At 47.3% G+C, this 27670-nt stretch overlaps 1 protein-coding gene across 2 annotated transcripts in view; it reads left to right on the top strand.

The window, feature by feature from the left end:
- Positions 1–27670, top strand: part of LOC122945643 (kelch-like protein 21) — a 53974-nt gene that overhangs the window by 19418 nt on the left and 6886 nt on the right. Inside the window, exons 1-3 of one of the 2 annotated variants that reach the window (XM_044304771.1) lie at positions 14993–15118; positions 16747–17817; positions 26707–27112. In XM_044304771.1, coding sequence (XP_044160706.1) covers positions 16764–17817; positions 26707–27112 — 1460 coding nt within the window. In that variant the 5' untranslated portion in view covers positions 14993–15118; positions 16747–16763. Of the gene's footprint in view, positions 1–14992; positions 15119–16746; positions 17818–26706; positions 27113–27670 lie in introns of those variants that run through there. The other variant, XM_044304772.1, reaches the window with a different exon arrangement.

Below are 27670 nucleotides of genomic sequence, written 5' to 3'. Positions count from 1 at the left end.
AACAGTAATACAACTAAATAGAATGAAGCAGCAGCCGATCGAAGAGACCCCCACCTTCTGTCCCACAGAAGAGACAGTCACAGTGCAGACTCACTCACAGACTGTCTTCACACTTCTGCTCCAGCTCCAGCCCTGCAGTCTCTCTCCTCAGGCAGCATGTGTCCTGTGTAGAGGGGGCGTGTCTGAGTCTCTGCAGCTCAGAGGGCCCACCAAAGGGGTACTGCGTAAGTGAAGTGACAGCAGTGAGAGCTCCCATCTGTATTGATGGAAGTGTTCATAGCAGCTCAGTGGGCCCCCCCAGGAGCATTGGGCCCCGGCACTTGCCGGGGATGCCGGGTTATGACGCCGGCCCTGTTCGTGTGCAAGAGGCCTTATTGCTAGGATAGACCTCCATATCAGATGGGACTCGCTCCTGTCTCCAGAAAAGTTCTGGAGAACACACTGCGCAAAAGCAGCCAACCTCCATTCACGTCTGTGGGAGTTCTGAAAATAACCAAGCTCTGGCTCGGCTATTCTCGGAAGTCCCATAGAGGTGACGGGATAGGTGGCCGTGCATGCACAAAGATGCTTGAATGTTTTCGCAATTCCCATAGACGTGAATGCATACACAGTGTGATTTATTTTGTTTTGAGGGCCCCGTTCTGAGGATAGGAAGGTGGGACCCACACCTATCTGACATTAGTGGCATATCCTAGCCACCAATTCAGTTTTGCTGCATGTTGGGGATCCGTATACGGTCTGTGTTCATTATGTGGGAGCAGGTTTTGCAAACTACTTACATTGCAGGGATTAGTTCCTTTTTGTGTGTCAGTGGGCAGTGAACATTTCTTAGGTTTGGAAGATTTGGCATAAATTAGGCGCACCACCATCACTCTGTGCGCCTGGAGTTACTGGAGTACTTTTCGCTCCTCTTTTACGCCTTTTCCCAGGTGTAAAATATGGTATATTTGTCTGGGCCACTGGCGAGGACGGTGCCCAAAAAAACGCCAAAAATGTTGTAACTTTATGCCAAGAAGTGGCGGGGCACACGTAGTAAATGACCCCCATTGTTTTCAAACAATTATCCTTGTGTAGGAGATGTTGTAGTACCTATTACTTCTAGCTGTAGATTGTAGGTCACTACCAGAAGTACATGATTTTGTCTTGTGGCTCTTTTATCTTCAACTGAAGCAGGGTGAAGGCCCTACTTTTTATTAGGGCTCGTTCACACAAACGTGTGAAGCCCGCGCTGTGGACCGTAAATTGCAGTCCGCAATGCACGAGCACCGTCCGTGGGGCAGTCACATGGCGATTGTGGACCCATTTACTTGAATGGGTCCGCGATCCCTCCGTTCCGCAAAAAGATAGAGCATGTTCTATCTTTTTGCGGTGCGCAGGCACGGAACGGAACCCCAGGAAGCACTCTGTAGTGCTTCTGTAGCGTTTAGTTCTGTGCTTCCGTTCCACATCTCCAGATTTGTGGACCCATTCAAGTGAATGGGTCCGCATCCGTGAACGGTGCCCGTGTGAACGAGCCCTTAGTCTGTTGTTTTTCTACATGTCCATGTATTATTATTATTTATATTATTTACACTGCTCTTACACATTTTGTGTGTGTAATATATATACCGTATTTTTCGCCGTATAAGACGCACCGGCGTATAAGACGCACCTAGGTTTTTGGGGAGGAAAATAAGAAAAAAAATATTTTTAACCAAAAGGTGTGCTGTAGGTTTGGAACTAGGTGGTCTGTGGATGGCACTATTACTGGGGATCTGTGGATGACGGACACTGTTATGGGGGGATCTGTGGATGACGGACACTGTTATGGGGGGATCTGTGGATGACGGACACTGTTATGGGGGGATCTGTGGATGACGGACACTGTTATGGGGGGATCTGTGGATGACGGACACTGTTATGGGGGGATCTGTGGATGACGGACACTGTTATGGGGGGATCTGTGGATGACGGACACTGTTATGGGGGGAACTGTGGATGACGGACACTGTTATGGGGGAACTGTGGATGACGGACACTGTTATGGGGGAACTGTGGATGACGGACACTGTTATGGGGGGATCTGTGGCTGGCACTGTTACAGGGGGGGGGGATCTGTGGATGGCACTGTTATACATGTGTCATCCACAGACCCTCCCAGCCCATAACTGTGCCATCCACAGATCCCCCGCCGCTCCAGTATACTAATATAATATGTCTTATTCAATTAATAGTTATTAAATATGCCTCTTTATTCCTAATAGTACCTTAAATCCTAAGCGCTTCAGTACAATGCCGGCAGGCCGGGCAGCCGGCGCGGCGCGTCACTCACTGACGTCACTTGCCTGCGCCGCCTGCTTCATTCATAAAGTAGGCGGCGCAGGCACGTGACATCAGGGAGTTACGCTGCTGCCCGCCCGGCCTGCATTGTACGGATGCGCTTAGGATTTAAGGTACTATTAGGCATAAAGGGGCATATTTAATAACCATTAATTGAATATGACATATTTTATTAGTACACCGGAGCGGCGGGGCGGGCCTTTAGTACAGTGACTGCACCGCCCCGCCGCTATTGCCGGCCCCAGCTCCTCCTCCCAGTCCCTCCCCGAGTCCCCGCTCGCTTTACATCGCTGCCAGCGATGTAAAACTGACTGCATTCGCCGTATAAAACGCAGGGGCATTTTCACCCCATTTTGGGGGAAGAAAAAGTGCGTCTTATACGGCGAAAAATACGGTATATATATATATATATATATATATATATATATATACACATACACACAAATATATAGTGTATGTTTCTTCAGACACAAGCTGTAAAATCTCACCCATTGTTGGTTGGTCGAAATTGCATGTGTATGACATGATTTGCCAAATAAGTCTGATCACTTGTGTTGAAGTCCAGGGAATCTCTTTAGTCTAGCATATTGCTGGTGGGCTTGTTTGTTCGTATGAATGATCCCACAAACAACTGATCACCCACATTATGGCCAATTATTCTCGCATGTGTATGGCAGACTTATAAGATGCCTGTGAGCAGATTTGTACCTCTAAAACTTGCTGACTTGTTACATGTGCTCTTGGCAGCTGAGGACATCTGTGTTGGTCCCATGTTTATATGTGCCTGCATTGCTGAGAAAAATGATATTTTAATATATGCAAATGAGCCTCTTGGAGCAACGGGGGCGTTGCCGTTACACCTAGGGGCTCTGCTCTCTCTGCCACTGCTGTGATTTCTCCACTTTGATTGACAGGGCCAGGCAGTGAAAAGGTCATCACACCAGGCCCTGACTTCTAAATCAGGAGATTAGGTAGAAGAAAATGTAATTAAAAATAAATTTTAACTAAAAAGTCACCCTTGGCCTCAACCACTTTATCCGAGTAAAGTGGAGCAGGTGCTTCATAAATATGGCATTCGTTCTGACCACTGTATTTCTCAATGTATTCGCGCCAGACAACTGTCATAAACACACTGATAAATCTCCTGCTTCCTGTCTATTACAAAGCACTGTGCCTGCAGCCACCACTAGGGGGAGCTCAGTGCATAGGAATTTGTACAATTGCTGTAATCATCTGTTTGTACAGAGCTCCTCCTAGTGGTGAGTGCTGCAAAATGCAGTGTTTTTACATTGGGAAATGAAAGAATAAGGGCAGAGGTCCCCCTCACCTTGGACCCTATAGCAGTTGCCTGGCCTGCTGCCATTGAAGGTATGCCACTGTTCACAGATCAAGGATCATTGTAACTCCTATCATTGTGTTAGGATATGTGATGTCATTAGTCTACCCACATCTTGCATTATCACGTCCCCCCCCCCTTTTCTTCCTTTCCCAACAGTCTCATTCAGGGCGGACTTTGTGCAGAAGTCATTCCTTTTTCTTAGCCGTGATGACGACGTGTTCCCCTATTACACAGCTTGTAGTGGCTGTATATGGCCAATAACATGCTGCTGCTTCCTGTGCTTCCCACACGCCATCATGAGTGTCACTTCTCACCTTCTGTAGTAGTGCGAGGGAATGACTCAGATCTGTCGAGATGGTGTTTCAGACTTGTAGGAATATTTTACATCACGCTGGGGGATATTTCAGCAGACTCCTCCCTAGCAACAGCACAACATGAGCTCTAGGGACAGGCAGTTAAAGGGACAGTCCATAAATAAAAATCATAATCCACGACCTGAACGAGGAATAAATGCTGCTCATGTAGCAGCCCTTGTCCACATGCCGTCTGAAAAAAAGCCTGTACAGTGGCTTGACTAAGCGTCCCACTCTGTGCACGGCATAAAACCTTTATTTTATACACCCATATAACCGCAGCGCATTACAGACATTAGCATCAAGCTGTCCCCAATGGGGCTCACAATCTAAGGTCCCTATCAGTATGTCTGGATTGTGGGAGGAAACCGGAGTACCTGGAGGAAACCCACGCAAACACGGGGAGAACATTGGTCGGATTCGACCCTAGGACCCCAGCGCTGCAAGGCACCAGTGCTAACCACTGACTCCTTATCTGATCACTTTGCCTTGGACACTCTTCATGCCAGGAAGGACCTTTCTGTTCGAGGGGTGAACATGCCATGGAGGCAGCCTATGGCCATTGACGACACCCTGGCTTAGTCCTATGTTCTGTGCAGATTCCCCCTCTTCAGAGGCACTGCATTGGTAGCAAACAGGGCTGTGTGAAATTGACCCAGGGTCATGGAAAATGGCACAGAATGGGGAACAAAAATGAGGCCCTTCTGACCCGAGTGGCAATTCTAGCTGGCCCATAATAAGAGGCCCACCTTTGATTTTAACTGAAGAGTCCCCTCCCTCTTATGTGCTGAAATAGTGGTCACGTTGACAGTAAAGGGCCTTTTACATAAATCAATAATCTGGCATGAATGTTCGTACACCCTATTGTTTAAACATGCCACCTATCATCCGACAATTCAGCTTCTACTCGTTTGTCAGGTGATTACATCTTTTACGCAGCATGAAAAACTGCCAGTTGTCAGAGGAGCATCACCCTGTGTAAAAAAGTGCAAAAAGAAAAAATTAACAGACATTATCATTATCATTTAAAAAAAAAAAAAAAAGTCTCAAGTTGCATCTCCTACTTTGAGCGCTGCAGGATCCTCAGTGAAATATAAAGATGATAGGACCGCGCTGCTCTTTCTTTGCCCACAGACAGAATCAGGTAGAGCCTGTGGATAACCTTTTTTCGTGTAGTCAATCACTGCTTGTTGTGTCTTTTGCGGTATATCTTCCAAACTCTTAATGCCTCTTCACTTCCAGTAGTTAGTCAGAAATTGAGAGGCAAAATAGTGAAGCACAGCAGGCATTAGTATAAAACCAACAGATTTGTTATACTCACAAAGGTGGTTTAAAGCAAAGCACATCAAATAGCTTCGCCCAACCTAAGTGGGTGTGGGCTCTGGAGAGAATTAGTCTCCTTCCCCATCTGGCAGCTGTCTCGTCTTTACAATCCTAACACACTAGGAATAGGAAGTCTTGTCAGCTCTACTGCAGTGGTAATACAGAGGCTCTGCTTTTTCCTTGACAAGCAGAGCTAAAATTTAACTTGGCTGCTCTGCAGTGGACAAAGGATGACTATACTGAGCTGAGAGTGACTGAGCATGTGTGTCCACTGGCAGACATGCATATTGCTATACACTTTGAACACCAGGTGGCACCATACTCCATGCCCCCATGCCCCCATAGTGCTCCCCCCCACATCTCCATAGAGCACACCCAATAATGCATGCCAGTACATAGGGCCCCCAGTAGATGCCCCCATAGTGCTCCTTCCCCTCTTCTCCATAGTGCCCCCCATAATGTGCCAGTATATAGGGCCTCAATAGTGCCCCCCATGTTGTGCCAGTATATAGGGCTACCATAGTGCTTCCCCTCTTCTCCATAGTGCCCCCATATTGTGCCAGTATATAGGGCCCCCATAGTGCTTCCCCTCTTCATAGTGCCCCCCCATATTGTGCCAGTATATAGGGCCCCATAGTGCTTCCCCTCTTCTCCTTAGTGCCCGCCCCCCCTTCTTGCCACAGTATACTATAAATAATAAAAACAATAAACTCATATACTTACCTTATGCTGTTGTCAGTGATGCGATGCAGGCCTCTTCCGGGCTGTGTCCCGCACTGTACGGCTCAGGTGGCGCGATGACGTCATTGCGCCGCCTGCACCGGCCTCTGATGGGCTACAGGCCTAGTGCCTGTAGCCTATCAGAGGAACGGGCAAGGGAGACGCCTCTCCCCTGCTCCTCCGCACCATTCATCTGTATCGCTGTCCTGGGGACGGCGATACAGATGATTATGGAGATGAGCGCTTCCACAATGGAGGCGCTCATCTCCACTCCTGCTGCCTCCAGACAGAACGGGCCCCCCTCCAGCGCTCCGTACCCGTCGCTCGTGCACTTTTGAAAACGGGCTGACAAATACCCAAGCGCCAGGACCAAATTCCTGATCGCCATGGCGACCTGGCGCCTGGGATTTGTCAAGCCCTGATATACGGTATATGTACTGTATGAGTAATGTGTGTGTGTGTGTGTGTGTGTGTATATATATATATATATATATATATATATATATATACACACACTCACCTAAAGAATTATTAGGAACACCATACTAGTACGGTGTTGGACCCCCTTTTGCCTTCAGAACTGCCTTAATTCTACGTGGCATTGATTCAACAAGGTGCTGATAGCATTCTTTAGAAATGTTGGCCCATATTGATAGGATAGCATCTTGCAGTTGATGGAGATTTGAGGGATGCACATCCAGGGCACGAAGCTCCCGTTCCACCACATCCTGAAGATGCTCTATTGGGTTGAGATCTGGTGACTGTGGGGGCCATTTTAGTACAGTGAACTCATTGTCATGTTCAAGAAACCAATTTGAAATGATTTGAGCTTTGTGACATGGTGCATTATCCTGCTGGAAGTAGCCATCAGAGGATGGGTACATGGTGGTCATGACGGGATGGACATGGTCAGAAAAAATGCTCAGGTAGCCTGTGGCATTTAAACGATGGCCAATTGCCACTAAGGGGCCTAAAGTGTGCCCAGAAAACATCCCCCACACCATTACACCACCACCAGCCTGCACAGTGGTAACAAGGTATGATGGATACATGTTCTCATTCTGTTTACGCCAAATTTGGACTCTACCATTTGAATGTCTCAACAGAAATCGAGACTCATCAGACCAGGCAACATTTTTCCAGTCTTCAACAGTCCAATTTTGGTGAGCTTGTGCAAATTGTTGCCTCTTTTTCCTATTTGTAGTGGAGATGAGTGGTGCCCGGTGGGGTCTTCTGCTGTTGTAGCCCATCCGCCTCAAGGTTGTGCGTGTTGTGCCTTCACAAATGCTTTGCTGCATACCTCGGTTGTAACGAGTGGTTATTTCAGTCAACGTTGCTCTTCTATCAGCTTGAATCAGTCGGCCCATTCTCCTCTGACCTCTAGCATCAACAAGGCATTTTCGCCCACAGGACTGCTGCATGCTGGATGTTTTTCCATTTTCACACCATTCTTTGTAAACCCTAGAAATGGTTGTGCGTGAAAATCCCAGTAACTGAGCAGATTGTGAAATACTCAGACCGGCTCGTCTGGCACCAACAACCATGCCACGCTCAAAATTGCTTAAATCACCTTTATTTCCCATTCTGACATTCAGTTTGGAGTTCAGGAGATTGTCTTGACCAGGACCACAACCCTACATGCATTGAAGCAACTGCCATGTGATTGGTTGACTAGATAATCGCATTAATGAGAAATAGAACAGGTGTTCCTAATAATTCTTTAGGTGAGTGTGTATATATATATATATATATATATATATATATATATACATACTGTATTTGCTGCAGTGGAGTTAGCCTTCAGCTTATGGTTCTACCAGAGGCCTTAAAGGGAATCTGTCAGCTCTGAAACATCCTCCAAACTATATAAGTGGTGTATAGTGTAAGTGATGCCAAGACCGGTTATGTCATTTTTATCTTCATATTCACTTAACTTCTTATGCTGTGCTTCCATAAACCAGCAGTAAGATGCATTGAGAGGACTCCTGAGCTCACGCACATTATGGAGAGGACTCAATGAGGAGTCCTCTCACAGATCGCCTTTAATAGTGCGACTGCTGAGCCCCATTACTATCGTCAAATGTGAATGTGGCCCAATATTGTCTTCCTGCGTAAGGGAGGTGTCTATAAGAACCGAAATAACGGTGGGTAATATTAGCACAGATAATGCCACGTCCCATAAAGGATACGGACGGCTTATTTATAGGGGCAGTAATATTTGCCATTACTCTCAGTATTTATATTTGACACATTTACGTCCCGTTTGCCAGGAGGAGATTGTATTATGTACCTGTCACCTTTTATGAGGCCATAATGAAAACGACTTTTGTTCCTATAATCATTCTTCAGCTTTTGTGACAGGAAACTTCCGCTCTCAGATTTCACAACGTGAAAAACGTTTTTCTTTTAATGTCTTTTTATTACACGTGACTTTTATGAAAGGTGAACCTGAAATCTGAGCATGGAGATGATAATCTGATAATTTGGCCTGAATCTTTCCAGCAGGGAGCTAAAGGGATATGTTCTTATAAGGCCTCATGACCGTCTTTTCGGTCCGCATCCGATCCACACTATTTGCGGCTTGAATGTTGACCCGTTCATTTCTATCAGGTCGCAAAAAAAAAATGTGGAGAGCATTCAGATGTCACCCGTGTGCTGTGTGCAGCCGTGCCGCAAATGATAGAACATGTCCTATTCTTTCCTGTTTTGCAGCGCTGCTCTCATTGAAGTGAATGGGAGCAGTGCTGCAGTTAGGCTACGTTCACACTTGCCTTTAACTTTTCCTGTATTGAGATGCGACAAAACTGAACAGAACGTAATGCACCAAATTGCATTGTGTTCCGTTTGGTTTTGTTCTCATACCATGGAATGCAGAGCAAAACGGATCTGGCACCATTGACTTGCATTGTGTGTCATGCCGGATCCGTTTAATCGGACACAATAGAGTCTGGAGGGGATGGTCAGATCATTGTGTAGCTGGCCAGCGGCTGTGAAGAGAGCTAGATGGCCCCCTGGGCATCGGCACACTGGGATGTTTTCCCTGTAGGGTCTATGGCCAGTCCGCCCCTGGTTACAAACTCCATCCACTGCACAATGGAGCTGTGTAGTTCTGGGGCTTATTTCCAGCGTCAGAGCTACTCTGAAAGAGAGCTGATCAGCGGAGATGTGGGGTGTCAGACCCTCGCCATTCTGATGGCCATCAATGTTAAAGGGGTTGTCTGAGTTATGAAAATCTGATGGGCAGCAATACATAACTGAGCTAAGCAAGTTTTAGGTAAAAACATTTTTTTTTTCCTAATTTCCCTGGTTCTCTTCTGGCTCCTTGTTTACCTGCAATAACAACAATCTCTGCCCCTCCCCCTGCTCTGCAAAGGGAGTGAATACTAATGCTGCCCTGAGTGACATGTCTGCCTGCTGGGAGACTAAGCAGAATGTTGTATGTATAGAACTACAAGTCTCAGCTGCACAATGACACTGCTGATACACACAGGATCTTCCCCCTACCTGTTCTTTTGCAGAACTCCTCTAGTCTGTGAGCTCCTATGCTCAGCATGTGTCTCCTCACTGCCTGCACCTACTCAGTAAAGCCTTCAGCCCTGAGTCTGTGCAGCTAAGGGGGTTAAGAATCCAGGGAGAGAGCATATGGCAGTGAAGGGGGAGTGGCCAGCATAGTGAGGTCTGGTGTACAGACACACCCCTGATCTTTCAGGCTTGTGCACCAATCATCATCAGAGCAGGGAGAGAAGCTGACATCACAGGTCATGTGACCCTCAGTGAGATCTGAGAAACCAGTCACTGGAGATGATGAAGTGAGTGAATTATAAAGTCCTTTCATTTGCCTAGTTAGAAACATACAAAGAACAAAAAATAACTGACAACCCCTTTAATATCCTGGACTACCTCTTTAAGATCCATTGACACAAATAACCAATATAATTTACTGTAGCACATTATGCAATTTTATTTACATTTTTTCTCCTTGCCTTTTTTTTTTTTAGCCCCAATGATGCTAATAACAAGCCACTGTTTGTGGGTACGTTGAAATGGAAATCCCGCACTATGACGCTAAAATAGGGTCACTTGGAGAGTACAAGAGGGCTTCACAATCAGGTTGTTGTCCCCCTCCCCCTACATTCGCAGTGCTCACTATTCCGTCCTCAGGCTGTGTGGCATGGTTACAGTGCGAATGACTTTGCATCGCGGCTGTAAATGTTTCCTGTGTTCCTGTGATGGCGAGAAGACCACAATGTTTGTCGAGTGAGAGGGAGGGAGTCTACATTATAGAAGTATCTGAATAGGCCGCCTTGTTCAGACATCTCAGCTTCCAGGAACCCCCGAAATATCGTGACCTCTGACAGGACTTGGACTTAAGTGTTTATGGTGCTCCTGATATATATAACTTTACTGTGTGTAGTGCTAGACACAAGGACCTGGACCGACCATGAGACTAAATGTATTATGTAGCAGAGATTCTGGATGTAATACCTAAACGTCAACTAGGTGGCAGTACAGAGTCAACAGTCATTCCTATCCATGAAGTTTCAGATTCACCAGTTAGTCAAGAGACCGTGATTAGAGGCGGCATAACCGCCCTCTGCTGTCATACAGGGTCACAGAGCAGGGCTGACACTGAGTCTACACAGTCATCTGACAGGTCACAGGTGAAGAAAGTGTTCAACTGGAAATATCAGTTACATTCCAGGCTGTGATCCCAGCATGTCCAGTTACTGCTGCTTTATATAGTAGGGTGACTCTACGTACCCAGTGTGTATGTGTCATCCGAGTATTATATGATATATTACTCAAGTAAATGACATCAACGTACCCCCGAGACCGTGATCATTCCCTGTGCTGGACATTAAAAGCACGGTATTAGGACAGTACAAGGGGCCCCTGGTGTGTATCTTCCAAGGGGTAAAAGTATCACAGACAGATTTCAGGATAGGTCATCAATGAAAAAAAAACTACTCTTGGAAAACCCCTTTAATATAACTAATATACAGTGAACTCACTTAGGGCTCTTTTACACGAGCGGATGCCGTGCGGGTAATGCGCTGCGTGAAAGAGAGCCAAGCCGCGCTCTGGACAGCAGAGACACGGAGCATTAACATGAATACTCTTTGCCTCTCTGTGATCTTTTTACTACAAAATCATGGTGACAACTTTATCTCACTGTGATTTTGTGGTAAGAAGATCACAGAGAGGCAAAGAGTATTCATGTTAATGCTCCGTGTCTCTGCTGTCCAGAGCGCAGCTTGGCTCTCTTTCACGCAGCGGATTACCCGCACGGTATCCGCTCGTGTGAAAGAGCCCTAAGTGAGTTCACTGTATATTAGTTATATTAAAGGGGTTTTCCAAGAGTTGTTTTTTATTGATGACCTATCCTATGGATAGGTCATCAGGATGTCATCGATGGGGGTCCGACACCCACTGATCAGCTGTTTGAGAAGGCACCTGCAGTCTCCATAGCTCTTTACAGCTTTTCCTAGAACAATAGGTCACGTGGCCTAGGTGCAGCTCAGCCCCATAGAAGTGAATGGGGCTGAGCGCAATACCAAGCACAACCACTATACAATGTACGGCGTAACGGAGCTGTGCTTGGTGAGCTGAGAGAAGGCTGCGGTGCCCCCACTGATCAGATACTGATGACTTGTCCAGGGGATAGGTCATCAGTAAAAAACTCTCGGAAAAAAAACCTTTAAAAGCTGGATGACAAGCAGTGCAGCTGTCATTACAGCCTCAACAGGAACACTCACTCCGCTTTCCTAGACTCCTGAATAGTGATGAGCGAAGCGAGCTTCGAATCCTAGATCCAAAGTCGCTTCGCTCGAAACTTCAGATTAAGGCCTCATGCACACGGCCGTTGTTTGGGTCCGCATCCGAGACGCCGTTTTGGTGGCTCGGATGCGGACCCATTCATTTTAATAGGGCCGCAAAAGATGCGGACAGCACTCCATGTGCTGTCCGCATCCGTGGCTCCGCAAAAAAAAATAACATCTCCTATTCTTGTCTGCGATTTGTGTACAAGAATAAGCATTTATATTGCCGGCGCCCATTCCGTTCCGCAAATTGTGGAAGGCAACATAGGCGCCTTCCGTTTTTTGCGGATCCGCGGTTTGCGGACCGCAAAAACCCGTCATGGTCGTGTGCATGTAGCCTAATGTTGTACCGAGATCCGTCTCCGTACAGCATTTAAATGTATGGGTCCAATGAGGCGAAGTCAGCTATTCCTGGTAGGCCAACTGCAAACTGATACCATTTGTAGACGGCTGCGGATCCATCTCACAAATGCATTGCAATACCAATGGGAGTGCACCGTGCATGACCGGCCACCGCTCCCATTCGCTTTTATGGGCTCGACAGAAATGGCCGAGCCAGCGCTTGGCTATTTAGGCCGGCCCCATTGAAAATGAATGGAGGGCGGCTGCGCATGCGCAGTGCACCCTCCTTCACTTTCGGGGCTCCATTCTCTATATAGGTGCAGGTCCCAGCGGTGGGACCCACACCTATAAGACAATGGGGGCATATTGCCAATGTCTATGAGGAGACAATCCATTTAAAGGGGTTGTCCGGGATTGGGGACATTGCTGTAAAAGAACACCAAGCACATAAATATTACATACAGTCCTGTCGTACTTTTGCAAGACTTTTCTGATGCCCCGTTTTCTTGTCCTAAATTCTCTGCCGGAAGTGCCACTTTTCAAAGATTCAGTGACGTACCGTGTCCCTTTATGCAGAGCGAAGCCTCTGCTTCCGCTTCGCAGGGAGCCCGGTGATGTCACAGCCAGCCTCAGTTATGCAGAGCGCACTGAGGGGCGGAAACTAGGCAGCAACACATTGCGCCAAGTCTCGCCCCTCTGGTCTGGCGACGTCACCGGGCAGGGCGTATTCTTAGCAAGGATGGAGGAACTGAGCCAGGAGGCGCTTAGGGGGGTGGCTGCATGAAGGAAACAACGCGATGCTGCGCTGGAAGTTACCGCACACATAAACATAGAGGTAAACAATCAGTGGGGGACTGTAGGAGATCAGCTTAAGTGTAAAAATATCTAAAAACATCTGGGGGTACCTTCATTCCACTATTAACAGTGATTTAACCGTTTTTTTTAAAAACAATCTTGATCCCGGACAACCCCTTTAAGACATTAGGACTGTCATACTCTCTGCATACAATTAAAAGGGAGGAGTCCGCTATAATTATTATTATAATTTATTTTTTTCTGTTGCTAAATGGGTTGTCTAGCCTTTTTTAAATGGGATATACCATGAAAAATATTCTACAGTTTTCAAACCAGGACCTGAATCTGAATACTTTTGTATAATAACTCAGTGGCTATGCAAAATTTATCTGTATAGCGCCACCTGCTGTTTTTTTTCTTTCCCTTTTGCATGCTCACTGAGAAGGCCGCACATGCTCAGTTTCATCCTTTAATTGCCTCCTGAGCTGTGATAGGGAGAGCTGAGACACGCCCCCAGAGCTGTGATAGGGAGAGCTGATATACGCCCCCTTACCTACCGCATAATAGACGCTCCCTTGAGCTGTCAGCTTGATATAAATCTAGCAGAGCAATGAATGGGGAGATCTCTGGATCCATGTGAGGTACAGGGCTGGTTCTAGCTTTGTTGGAAAGAGGTTGTCATGTACTATATGATGTCTGATTATAATTTTTCACATTAGTCATGGGATAACCCCTTTCAAATGAGTGTCTCAGGATAGGCCGAACAACTCCTTTAAAACCAGTGACGTACATTATTTTTTTATTTCCAATTTATTTTTATTTTATGATTTGTAGATTTATTTTTTTATTCTATTTTCTGAACGTGATTGCGGGGCTGCCATCTTGTCTGAGCTGCTCTTAACAGCATTTTAGAGAATTGCTTTACAGCAGCCACCATAAGCCATAGACACAATGGTCAGGGGGAGACCTCATTGACTTCTATGGGTGATTTTTCTAGGCCTGCTCTGTGACCTGTGAAGAGGTCTGGAGGGAGTAGATAAGCTGTGATATCACCTATCTATAGGTGATATCTGTCATTGTAAGCCTGCCTATGATGATATGATGGCTACAGAAAAGTCATCTGTGCAAACCAAGTAGTAATGCCTATTAGGCCAACACTGCAGGATTTTAGGATTCTTTGAAAAACAAAAACCATAGTAACATGGAAAATTAAAAAAAATCTTTAAAAATATGTTTCACATAAAAACTTGATTTAAACAGATCGTTTTCTGATGACACATTCCCTATAAGCTTGCCAGATCCAGTGACCAACATCTTCATGGTTTTAAAAAACCAGAGCGCCCCCTAGCAGCACATTGCTGCGCATTTGCACTGAATGTGAGGGAACTGGCACTGCGCCACATAACCAATGTGCTGTCTGTACAAGCAGTGCTCTGGGTGAGTGGATGGGACGTGTCCTGCTGCCTCGTCACGGTATCGTGCTGTGAGCGGAGCTTCGCTTTCTGCCACATGTATTATCATTAGACATTTGCCATAAGGCTGCCCCCTGCAGGCAGGAAGGGTTCTGCCTATGGATGATGTGTCACCAAGAGCAGATGGTCAGAAGCACTGCGCGCGCTGGAGTCCCTGCAGACTGAGAGCAGATACTCAGGGTGGAGTACCCCCCCCCCAGCACATCCTTTTAACTCTTTCCCTCCCAGAGTGCACAGCTTTAGCGGACACAATGGTTCTGTTCTGTTTCCCGTCTAAACTCTGCGCTCTGGAAACGAGAGGGTTAAACAGCGCGCTAATTGGGATTAAGCAGCCCAGTAACGGCTCTGCCTGCTGGGGAGTTTGGAATTTGTAACCCTTTCAATTCCAGAGGACACGGCTTTAGAGGGAACAGCGGGTCCGTGCCCCCCGCCCCCCGCTGGCTGGCAGCAGTCTGTCTGTCTGCGGCTTGGGACACGTGCTCCTCGGCCCCGCCCACTGGGCGGACGCTCAATGACAAAGCCACCCTTGTACTGTAATGTGAGCAGCTGTGGAGCAGAGACGGCAGCCACTCTGTGCGCAGTATCCGGGCAGAGGCTGGCACTCCAGAGGTACTCTTCACATTGTGTTACCCACAGGTCAGTATTATGGGCACATCTACAGGGGGTCGTCAACCTGGCCGCACTTATACCCACTAGCAGCGTCGGGCTCAGTGGGGAAATGCGCTGTCGTTTCATGAATGCTCAGCCATTACTTTATATGGAAGATGCTGTTTTGCAGTATGGACGTGTTACTTGCTTCTCTGTCTGCTGCGTTCTCCAGTTGTAAAGTTCTGAAGATATGTGGGCGCGATATCAGATCATTGTGTTCTTATAAATGTATTAGTAATCTGCAAAGAGGAGAAGAACCTTCTCGCTAGCGCCACCTAGGAGCCACTTCCACAAGGTGGCGCTGGCGAGACGCCTCTTGGCACTGTAGCTTTTTCCTATAGTGAAAGGAATGTTTAAAGTGTTTACATAAAAAAAATAAAAAATTGTCTCCCCTTCTTCCTTTTTTTTAAAATTTTTTTTATGTTAAGACTTTAAACAGTTTCTTGCCGCTAGTGTGAAAGTTGCCTAACGAGTATAATGGTAGAATCACAAGTCTGGCAACTCAAACCAGTCCATTGCATCCTAGTTGCTGGAGATTAGCAATTTGTGAGAATTGTCTGATAGGTGGGGGTTACACCTCTGGAATCACACGACCGTATGCGTTTTGCGGGTCCGATAAACACTGATATCAGCTGTGTGCATTCTGCACTTTGCGGAACACGCGCGGCTAGCCCGATGATAGAAATGCCTATTTTTGTCCACCATAGGTCATGCTCTATCTTTTTCCACTATTGAAGTTATTCAACGAAGTCACGGGCGACTTCGTGAATAACTAACTTCGGCTCACTGGAGCCCATACATTCTAATACTGTACGGGGATGGATCTCCATGCAGTATTAGGGCTCATACACACGGCCGCAAAAAAAACAGATCAGCAAAAAATACGGATGATGTCCGTGTGCATTCTGTGTTTTGCGGAACGGAACAGCTGGCCCCTAATAGAACCGTACTATCCTTGTCCGTAAGGTGGACAATAATAGGACATGTTCTATATTATTATTTTATTTTTTGTGGAATCGACGTGTGGACATAGGGAAACGCATTGTACACGGAGTAACTTCAGTTTTTTTGCAGACCCGATGAAATGAATTAAATGAATTGGTTCCGCACACTATCCACAAAAAATAAAAACTGAACAGACAAGGAAAGCAAATGCATTCGTGTGCACGAGCCCTTAATCCGAAGTTTTGAACAAAGTGACTTTGGATGTAACATCACTAGTTGCTATGGGCCATTAAGCCAGTTTTCTTTTACACCAGTTTTGTAGAAGGCATTAAAGTGTGAAGAAAAATCTAATTTGTCCTTAGCAACCAATCAGATTCCAGTTCCATTAACCTTTTGGCAGATTGGAAAATTAAAAGCTGTAATCTGGTTACCATGGATTACTGGTCCAGAGTATGGAGATTTATAGTACATATGCAGCCAATAAGATTCCAGCTTTCATTGTGCTAGAGAAGGGTTGCAGATATAAGCTCTGTGATAGGTTGCCATGGGCAACACACTGCTGCTCTGTTTTCATTTGTTGTGTCGGCAAAAGATGGCGGCGCTGTGTAAGGTGGTTTACAGCATGTGAGCGACCTGCTGATTTCATTCTCAATTTCTCTCCTTCTCCACAGATGATCCGGCGCTGACTATGGACAAAGCGCTCCTCTCCTCCTCCTCACCTCCGGGTTCCCCGGGCTCGGCCGAGTCCTCCCTTCCTTTCTTCGACTCCTCTCACGCCCTGCATCTTCTTCGCGGCATCAATGAGCTTCGGACAGAGCAGAAGTTCTTTGACATGACGCTGAGTGCCGGCGGCCATGACTTCCCCTGTCACCGCACGGTCCTGGCCGCCACCAGCACTTACTTCCGCGCCATGTTCGCCGGGAGGCTGAAGGAGAGCCAGGCGGAGCGGGTCGAGCTGCACCACGTCACCGGGCCTATCCTCGGCCTGCTGCTGGATTTCTGTTACACCGGGGGGGTGACTGTGACCCGGGACAACGTGGAGCCGCTGCTGCAGGCTGCCGACCTCCTGCAGTTCCCCTCGGTGAAGGACGCCTGCTGCGCCTACCTGGAGCGCCAGCTGGATGTCAGCAACTGCCTGGAGATCCAGGACTTCGCTGAGGCCTACGCTTGCCGAGGCCTGGCAGAGAGCACCAAGAGCTTCATCCTGGCACACATGGCACAGCTGGCACAAGCCCGGGAGCTGGAGCGGTTGCCATGGCAGCGAATGCTGGAATACATAATGGATGACCGCTTGTGTGTGGACAAAGAGGAGACTGCCTACCAGATAATCCTGCGCTGGGTCCGGTCCGACCTGCCCCACAGACAGCACCGCTGGCCCGAGCTTTTCCAGCATGTCCGCCTGCCGTTCATCCGCCGCTTCTACCTCTTGGCCCATGTGGAGAGCGACCCCCTGGTCTATTACAGTCCTTCATGCCTCAGACTTATCGGGGAAGCCCGAGCCTTCCAGTCCAGCGAGTATGACCGCCATGACCTGCCCTGTGAACGTATGAGGCCCCGGCCATCCACTGGCCTGGCGGAGATCATGGTGGTGGTTGGCGGGTGCGACCAGGACTGCGATGAGCTGGTCACTGTGGACTGTTATAACCCACACACCGGGCAGTGGAGGTACCTGGCGGAGTTCCCTGATCACCTGGGTGGTGGCTACAGCATCGCGGCACTGGGCAATGACATATATGTCACAGGTGAGATGTTCCCTATGGTGGAATGGCCATAGTCCATCCTAAAAAGAGCTGTGCAATGAATAGACCCCCATCCTCAGTTGTATAAGGGGTCACTGACAGTTTGCTGTGTGCTTTTGGCATATACACTGGGAAATCATCCATTAGGTGCGTAAGGGGCCTTTGAATATGTTTTGAGGCTTAAAGGGGTTGTCTTAGGGTTTAAGGCCTCTTTCACACTTGCGTTGTCCGGATCCGGCGTGTACTCCACTTGCCGGAATTACACGCCGGATCCGGAAAAACGCAAGTGTACTGAAAGCATTTGAAGACGGATCCGTGCGCATGGATGACGTGCCATGCGATCACGTGATCCATGCGCTTGGGGCGCCCTGACGTCACTCTGGAGCGCCCCGGGAGCCGCACGGACGGTAAGTATGCTGCTCCCCCGCTACACTTTACCATGGCTGCCAGGACTTTAGCGTCCCGGCAGCCATGGTAACCACTCTAAAAAAAGCTAAACGTCGTATCCGGCAATGCGCCGAAACGACGTTTAGCTTAAGGCCGGATCCGGATCAATGCCTTTCAATGGGCATTCATTCCGGATCCGGCCTTGCGGCAAGTCTTCAGTTTTTTTGGCCGGAGCAGAAAGCGCAGCATGCTGCGGTATTTTCTCTGGCCAAAAAACGTTCCGTTCCGGAACTGAAGACATCCTGATGCATCCTGAACGGATTTCACTCCATTCAGAATGCATTAGGATAATCCTGATCAGGATTCTTCCGGCATAGAGCCCCGACGACGGAACTCTATGCCGGAAGACAATAACGCAGGTGTGAAAGAGCCCTAAGATAGGTCATCAATATCTGATGGGCAGGAGCCTGACTCCTGGGACCCCTTTTGTGGTACTCCTCGCAGCTTATCAAGCACAACACTGTGTATGTTTCATAGTCGCTGTGCTTAGTATTGCATCCCAGGCCTTTTCCCTTGAATCGGACTGAGCTACAAATAGGTCATGTGACACCATTGGACAGCCTAGGACAGTGGTGGCGAACCTATGGCAGGGGTGCCAGAGGCGGCACTCGGAGCCCTCTCTGTGGGCACCTGCACCCTGGAAAAAGTCTATGTTGTACCAATGTCTTAGACTTTTCCTGCCATTCATCAGTGCAGGGCGCACTATGAACAGCACAGGCAGTGCATTGAATGTAGGCCGACTATTATAGCTAAATGATAAAGTACATGGAAGATGGACAGTAGTATTCAGGTTAAATTGCTGTGTTGGCACTTTGCGATTAATAAGTGGGTTTTGGGTTGCAGTTTGGGCACTAGGTCTCTAAAAGGTTCGCCATCACTGGCCTAGGAAGAGGCTGCAGTCCTCACCGGAGCGCAGCAGCCTCTTCAAACTGCTGATCGGCAGGGGCGTTGGGAATCAAACCCCCACTGATCAGATGTTGATGACCTATCCTGAGGATAGATCATCAGTATCAAAATCTCATACAACCCTTTTAAATCTCAGAACATATCCAAAGGCCCCTACTCACCCGATGGAGGCCACAAGAGCGTCATAAAGAGGCTCCGATAATACCGCCATACAATACTTTTGTGATGTAGGTCTCATACATACTAAAGAGCTGTGGTCACTTGTTCTGCCTTTATGTGGCGCTCTAATATAAAGGAATTCTGTGTTGTGCGGGAGAATTTCTCAATAATATGGAGTCTATAGAACTTTTCTCTTCTATTAGGTTCTGTTAGGAGAAAGGGTTGTGTATGCTTCTGCATTCATGCAGTGGCACACTGCTTTGGTAGGAATCGGAGAGAATAGCCTTTAGTACTGCGCAGTATGGAGCACAATATGGCGGCATACAGGGAGACAATGGCTCTGTATTAGGGCTCATGCACACGACAGTAGGTTTAAAGAGCACACCAAATGATTTGAAATAACTTCTTTATTAACTTCAACTTTTCTTCGAATATAACACTGCCGCCTCCGCAGCAAATAGTCCATGTACATAACACGTGTTGAAAAGATATCACAAAATGGCGGTATGCATAAGATGATGGTTCAACTGTTCAATCTTGTCATTCAACATAAAATGGTGGATATATTTCTCTCTTCAGTATCTGTACTCTCACTTTAAGTTATTTGAACACTTTATGATCTCTCTGAGAGGTATATCTGAGGTCTAATAGTTCACTTACTGAATTTGGTTGCAATTTGCACTATGCAGTTAGTAGTAACTATTTTCAGATTGGTTGTATGCAATTTGGATTGCAATATGGAATTTGGATTGTGAACTCTGTAGTTTGCAATTGGTGGAACTGTAAGTAAACACACATATAACTGGTTAAGTATACAATTCTAATCACTATATTAATATTAGGAACATTATATAACTGTTTTTAAATGCCAATTTTGGCCTCTTTGCTTCCATAAAACATAGCTCTTAGTGGAGTGAATGTCTGTTCAGCTTCTCTGTGGTGAATAATGATTCCAGCAGCTCCTGCTAGGGAATTTCCCACACAGGCTGTGTGTGAGGCTGGCTGTGATTGGCCAAGACTCCTGCTGTATGTGAGGCTGTGTTTGGTCAAGACTCCTGCCCAGCAACAACAGTTTAACTCTATGCTTTCTGTTGTTTCTGCTGTGTCATTGAGCTTGCCTCACATCCATATAATGAATCTTAAAGGCATATTATCTTTTCTGCTTCTGTGAACACAATATATAGCAGTTATGGCATCCAAACATGAAGTCACTGTAAATAACTCTGCTTTTGTCTTTAACACACAAACATAGGAACTGTATTAAGGTTATTCGCAGGTCTAGCTGTATAAACGTATAAGCTATATTAGCAGCCTAGATGACGTCTGTGTGCATTCCTTATTTTGCGGAACCGAACACCTGGCACTAATAGAACAGTCCTATCTTTGTCTATAATGCGGAACGGAAATGGAATGCACACGGAGTAACTTCAGTTTTTTTTTTACGCACCCATTGAAATGAATGTTTCCACATACGGGCCGCAAAAAAAACCCGGAACGGACACGGAAAGAAAATACGTTTGTGTGCATGAGCCCTTACTCTGCCTGATCATAATAACATTAAGTTTTAAAGTGACCCTTTTGATTCAAGAAAAAAAATTCCCAGTAACTGGGGAGCAAACAGAACTGGGGAGCAAACTTTCAGCTGCAGGCAGAGCTGCCAATTTCCAGGCTCCTTTTCTGTCATCCAAGATGGCCGCACCACTTCTTGGACTGCATACTGTGTACTTGGCAGTCCAAGACACTTCAGCACTGACCAATACAAGGGCAGTAAGGACAGAGGGCAGGATAAGTAGAAGGTGTCCTGGACTGCCAAGTACACAATGCATCAGGTAGTCTGATAAGTGGTGTGGCCATCTTGGATGGTACAAGAGCAAGGGTGGACTGGGAAACTGAAGTGGTGTTGGAAAATAAATCCTAAAAGTGTCTCCAAATGTAGGGGAGTCCAAATTGACAGAAGCCGGGCAAAACAAGAAGGCAGGGCCAACAGAAGTAGGAAGAACCAGCAATGCCATAGTACAGCACAAAATACCGCTCCAGCAAAACCAAATACCACAGTGCAGCATAAAATTCTGACCATTCTAAGGACGGTGATAGAGGAGGGCACCTGTGGCTGCTGGCCTGGTGCATAAGTACCTGATGCTCCTAGCCTTAATCAATGCTGAGAGCATCATATCCTTCTGTGCCTAGCCAGCGGCCATGTGGCAGGCTCAGGCAGCCCCCTGGGAAATTTCCCTGTAGGGTGTATGGCCACCGCCCCTGTAGAAGAGGGGCACGAGGACTGGTGGATCTGTAGCTAAAAGGATGAAAAGGAGGCAACAGGTAAGGGTACTTTCACACTAGCGTTATTTATTTTTTCCGGCATTGAGTTCCGTCCTAAGAGCTCAATACCGGAAAAGAACTGATCAGTTTTATCCTAATGCATTCTGAATGGAGAGCAACCATTTCAGGATGTCTTCAGTTCAGTCTTTTCGCCTTTTCAAGACGGAGATAATACCGCAGCATGCTGCGGTTTTATCTCTGTCCATAATTCCCGAACACTTGCCGGAATGCTGGCATTTTTCCCCCCATTGAAATGCATGAATGCCCTGAGTGTTCCGGCAAAACGGATCCGGCATTGCTGTCTGCATGCTCAATCCGCAAAAAATGAAAAAGTTTTATAAAAATGCTGGATCCATTTTTCCGGACGACACCAGAGAGACTGATCCGGCATTTCATTGCATTTGTCAAACGAATCAGGATCGTGATCCGTCTGACAAATGCCATCAGTTTGCATGCGTTTTGATGGATCTGGCAGGAACTGCCTGCCGGAATCCTCTGCCGCAAGTGTGAAAGTGCCCTAAGTGTTCTTTTATGTCTCTCTCTCCCCCCCCCCCCCCCCCCCCAAATGAACCAGAGGATCGCCTTAAGCTGGGCATGCACATTGGTGGGCTCAGCCAACATTTAGCCAATTATTTAAAATCTATAGGGGGCTACGTACTGTTCTCCAGTCTTCTGACAGATGCTGGAGGAGATGAGGATCGGGCAGTTGGTTTTCAACATGGCTAATCTTTTTATTCTCAGGGGAATAAGCCACCACCAGAGGTGTCTGACAGCTGTATATTCACCTTATCCTATTCAGGACACAGGCCTGCTTGGCTGAGCATGTACGTGTTTGTGAATGAGGAGGGGGGGGGGGGGGGGGGAGTCGTAAGAAATATAGCTGCTGGCCGACATCTATTTAATGTGTGGGTAGCCATAGTCTCCTGGAGCAGTTTTGCACCTTTCTGTCGGACAGATTCCAGCGTCTTCCGTTCGGCTGGATCGGATCCACACCGGGGTATGTGAGTGCACACTTGCACATCCTCAGCGCACGCTTCGCTCTGGTCATGCGCTGGTGTATTAATAGCCCAGAAGGTCTAAACTAGTGAATAAACAGCCTGAACCAGATGAAGATTCATCATCTTGTCTGCAGCTATAGTAACGTTTCCAGACCTGCAATCATAACACAAGCTGTGGACACGGCTTTACGTTGTAGGGGAGGGGGTTTAGTGTGGAATACCTGTGCTGCCCAATTCAGAGATGGGGTTTCTCTGGTAAACGGGCATGCTCAGATGACAGGACCCTAACCCCATGGCAACATATGCCGTACATGTATGGCATATTTTGGGGCTTTAAAGGAGTTCTCTGGGCTTTTAATATTGATGATCTATCCTCAGGATAGTCATCAATATCAGATCGGCAGGGGTCTGACACCTGGCACCCCCTTTGATTCGCTATATGAATATGCGCGTTCTCTCTTCTTGCTTGTTGCTGCTATGTCTATTGTGAACAAGAAGAGAGAAGGGAGACGGTACATGTGCGCCTTCCCTTCATACAGCTGATCGGCAGGGGTGCCGCCGATCTGATATTGATGACCGTGCATAATTATAAAAAGGAGACGCCAGGGTTTCTCGATGGATGTCTCCTTCTCCCTGGCAGTGCCGCAATCCAGTCAAAGCGGAGAGCATCACAGCCATGGAGAAGGAGACACCCATCGAGAAACCCTGGCATATCCTCCTCCCTGTACTGATGCTCGGGATTAACATACTGAGCGGGGAAAACTGTAGGGGGACACCGGAGATATATATATATATATATATATATATATATATATATATATATATTACAAAAACCATATAACACCAACCAGGGTGTTGGCATCAGCAGGGGGTACCCCATAAGGAAAGGTATTTTAATTAAACTAGAAAATTCCCGTGACAGGTCCTCTTTAATACTATCCAATGGATAAATAGTATAGGAAACAGCTACTAGGTGTATTGGATCAGGCTGGCGGCTCGACGATCAGACCTATCATAGGCCTCAGGATCACACGACTCAATGGGCTAGGTCCCAGTAACAAACTTCGAGGAGCATTGGTTCCTGAGATTTGGCCAACCATGGCTTCAAAGAGCTGGAGCTGATCTGTGTGTTCTGCTCTTCTTTCTGGACCGGTACCACGTTACCCAGGCACACTGACCGGAGGCTCCTTATAGATCATTGCTGAGCTGTACATCTGTGTATGGGGGAGGGGGACATAACATTATTATAGCGTGCTGCCATGTTTGCATTGAAATATAAGAATCTACTCTTTGCAGAGAGCCTGGTTGGTGTTCAGATCTTGGCGCTGTGCCTTCTGTGGTTGCCCCTTTTCCCCAACCAGGGACTATTTATAACAATGTGACTGGTGTGACTCCCCAGAGAGCGGGTGCAGCAGGTGCAGGAACGCTGAGGACTACATAGGATTTTCTCATAAACACCAGTTAGAAATGGAGGTGTGAGGGGCTGCGCTGCTGTCACACTCACAATGCAGCCATTCTGCTGCCAACAGATGCTGATGTATCAGTTTACTACATTTCTCCAGTCCATCGCTGTCGGTACATTCATTACCTTACTTGTATGATGGTTCCTTATATAAGATTGTATTCTGACACTGCAGAATGAGGGCCTCCGAAATGACCTGCCCTGTGTCTAGGAACGAACAATAGATAAAAAGTGACAACCCCTCCCCCGCTGTGTGCATACACGTGGTGACCAAGGGTGGATGTGAAATAGCCGTTTGCCTCACTATAGCTGAGCCGATGTCGGAACATTGGGCTGCATTTTCTGATCTCACTGCACCAGATCTGTCCCGTAGCTTAGCGGGAAAGGGGACGTTGCCTAAGATGCAACAGTCTGTGCCAAATTTTTGGCACAAAACTATGTTGCAAGGTAAGCCAAGCCATAGGTGGAATAAGGCTAGATAAGTGTCTGTCCAAGCCCCAGTTCTGTAGTGCAGCCTCGGCTTCCCTGCTATGCTGATCAGGCAGTTCTTGGGCCGTTCTAGAAGACCACCCGGTAAAGCTGCTCTTGGCACCTGTCAGAGTTATTTTCTATAGTGTAACATGAGCGGGTAGAGACATGATTTGTGTCTGGGAGCCTCCAGTCCCTCCATCACCTTATGGCTTCTCCCCTGTACACTGCTCGGGAAGGAAGCGTTCCTTCCTGGCAATCGACTGCTCGTCAACGGAGGAGACTCCTTTTACATGCAGCGATCCCCTCCACAGTATGGGGAGTAGTGATTACTAATGTCATCGCTCTTCCCCATACTGAATCATTGTTTGTGGGCGGCAGAGGCTGTATAGACGACACTGTATGCTGCCCGCAATGATTACTTAGATGACCGCATCAACCATGTATTACCGGATAAACAATCGTTTTGCTTGTTCATCAGATTTAGGCTACTTTCACACTGGCGTCTTGAATTCCTTTTGTGAGATCCGTTTCAGGGATCTCACAAACGGTTCAAAACAGGTCAGTTAAGACCCAATGCATTCTCAATGGATAAGGATCAGTTCAGAATGCATCAGTTTGCCTCCGTTCAGCCTCCATTCCGCTCTGGATGCAGACACCAAAACGCTGCTTGCAGCGTTTTGATGTCCGTCTGACGATGCGGCGCCAAACGGATCCGTCCTGACTTGCAATGTAAGTCAATGGGAGCGGATCCGTTTTCACTGACACAATATGGTGCAATTGAAAACTGATCCGTCGACTACTGACTTTCAATGTAAGTCAGGACTCTTGGTGATAATCTGCCCGAATATTGGGCAGTGTAAAGGGTCCTTTACGTCTTGAGTAGATCCGGCAAGTTGGTGGCTTGCATCTCAGAGAGAAGCTGTGGCAGAGTAGTCTTGAAGCGGTTTTCTCGCTTCCCCCTCCCTACCGCCAAAAAGTGATCTTGAGGTTTTCTGACCAGAAAGCGCATTTTAATAGTAGTAATGTACACGTGAATTGTGCGTGGCTGACTTTTCGCCTTGGTCATGGGGGCAAATGACTGATGTAAAGGTGTTTGGAGGGGGGGATTGGCCTTAGTGTAAATATGTATTTAACGACTGGCCACCATCTTTTGGCAGCGGGTGGTGCAGGTCCATGGTGTGCAGCGATGTACTTTGCTGTGGCTGCTTTACAGGGAATCTGTCACCAATTTTAATGTTTTGGACTGCTTACAATAGCGCTCTTACACACACAATTATAATAGTACCTTTGGTCCAATCTAGTAAGGCTGAAAAAACGAGATTATAAAGTTTTATGCCAATGAGGGCGGGCAAGTGCCCAGGCCCCACAGTGATCTGCACACCTAGCCCCTCCCCAGTGTATCCTCTGGCCTGCCCTGTATTGATCTTGCACCATCCTCTTCAGTTCTCGCCTGCACTCTTCAGCGCCGGACCCAGGCACGCGCAGTGCTGTGTCTACTATGGGCAGAGGCACAGACATGTGCAGTGCGCATGAACCGGTTAACGCCACGGCTTGCTGTCCTCTGCTGGTCAGCCGCGGCACATGTGCACTGCACGTTTGTGCCTCTGCACATAGTAAACAGAGCACTGCGCGTGTCTGGGCCCGGCACTGAAGAGTGCAGGAGAGAAGTGAATAGGATGGTGCAAGATCTGCCGCATCCTCTGCACTTTGACAGGGCAAGGCAGTGGAGAGGGCACGGCAGCTGCAGAGAGAGCTGAGCCTCTAGGTGCAAGGGAAACCTCCCCCATTGCCCCTAGAGGCTCATTTGCATATATTAAAACATTAAATCATTTTTCTCAGCAATGCGGGCACATATGTCTTCAGCTGCCAAGCGCACATATAACGGGTCAGCTAGTTTCGTAGGTGCAAATCTGCTGACAGATGCTTTGCTTATAGAAGGGGTTTTCCAGTGACTATTCATTCGTTACCCCCCCCCCACAATCTCTCGCCATTCCAACACTGCTCCTCTCCACTTTCAACACTCGGGAAATGGCTTGGACTGTCCGCTCAGTCAGCCCGTTGTATAGCCTCATGAATATCTAGAGAACCATTAGAGAATAATTTGTTTTTATTGTGCTCCCTCTTTTCCAGGAGGTTCTGATGGTTCAAGACTTTATGACTGTGTTTGGAGATACAATTCCAGTGTGAATGAATGGACGGAGGTCTCGCCGATGCTGAAGCCCCGGGAATACCACAGCTCTACTGTGCTGAAGGGTCTGCTCTATGTCATTGCCTCAGACAGCACCGAGCGCTATGACCACACCATTGATTCATGGGAATCCTTGCGGCCGATGTTATACCCCATGGATAACTGCTCCACCACCTCCTGCCGGGGCAGACTCTATGCTATTGGGTCACTAGAAGGCAAGGAGACTATGGTCATGCAATGCTATGACCCAGAAACAGACTTGTGGTCACTGGTGAACTGTGGGCGTCTGCCCCCGTGGTCGTTTGCACCGAAGACTGTGACACTAAATGGATTAATTTATTTTGTCAGGTGAGTGACCAATCTTGTGACTGGATAGTACAAAACAGGGGTCTGCTACCTGCAGCTCTCCAGCCGTTGTTAAACTACAACTCCCAGCCTACACCTGACAGCTGGAGATCTTCAGATTATGGAACCCACTGGTATTGAATATATCTGCAGGAAAATATTCTATAGTCCTATTGTCAGTTAATATATGCCAAGACAGGAATAGTTTTCTACTAGGCCTGGTCTTAAAGGGGTTGTCCACTTTTATTAAGTGATGACCTATCCTCAGGAAGTTCTGACACCCTGCACCCTTGCTCATCAGGTGTTCGGCCATAGCTCCGGTTCTGGAAGCAGACATTGATGTGAATGGGAGCAGCACTTCAGCGACTACAATGTAAACGGAGCTGTCTGCTTTTGGCGCCAGAGTTATAGTTGAGCAGCTTATTGGTGGGGTGTTGGGGGGGCCCCCCCGACAATCAGCTAGTGATGGTCTATCCTGAGGCTAAGCTATTACTTAATATAAGATTGACACCTGTTCTAAACTTCTTCCCCTTCATTATATATTAATCTGGCATTGTTCAC

Source organism: Bufo gargarizans, chromosome 8, assembly GCF_014858855.1.
Source record: "Bufo gargarizans isolate SCDJY-AF-19 chromosome 8, ASM1485885v1, whole genome shotgun sequence".
Lineage (NCBI taxonomy): Eukaryota > Metazoa > Chordata > Amphibia > Anura > Bufonidae > Bufo > Bufo gargarizans.
The sequence above is the reverse complement of the archived record's forward strand: the minus strand, read 5'-3'. Positions and strand labels throughout refer to the sequence as shown.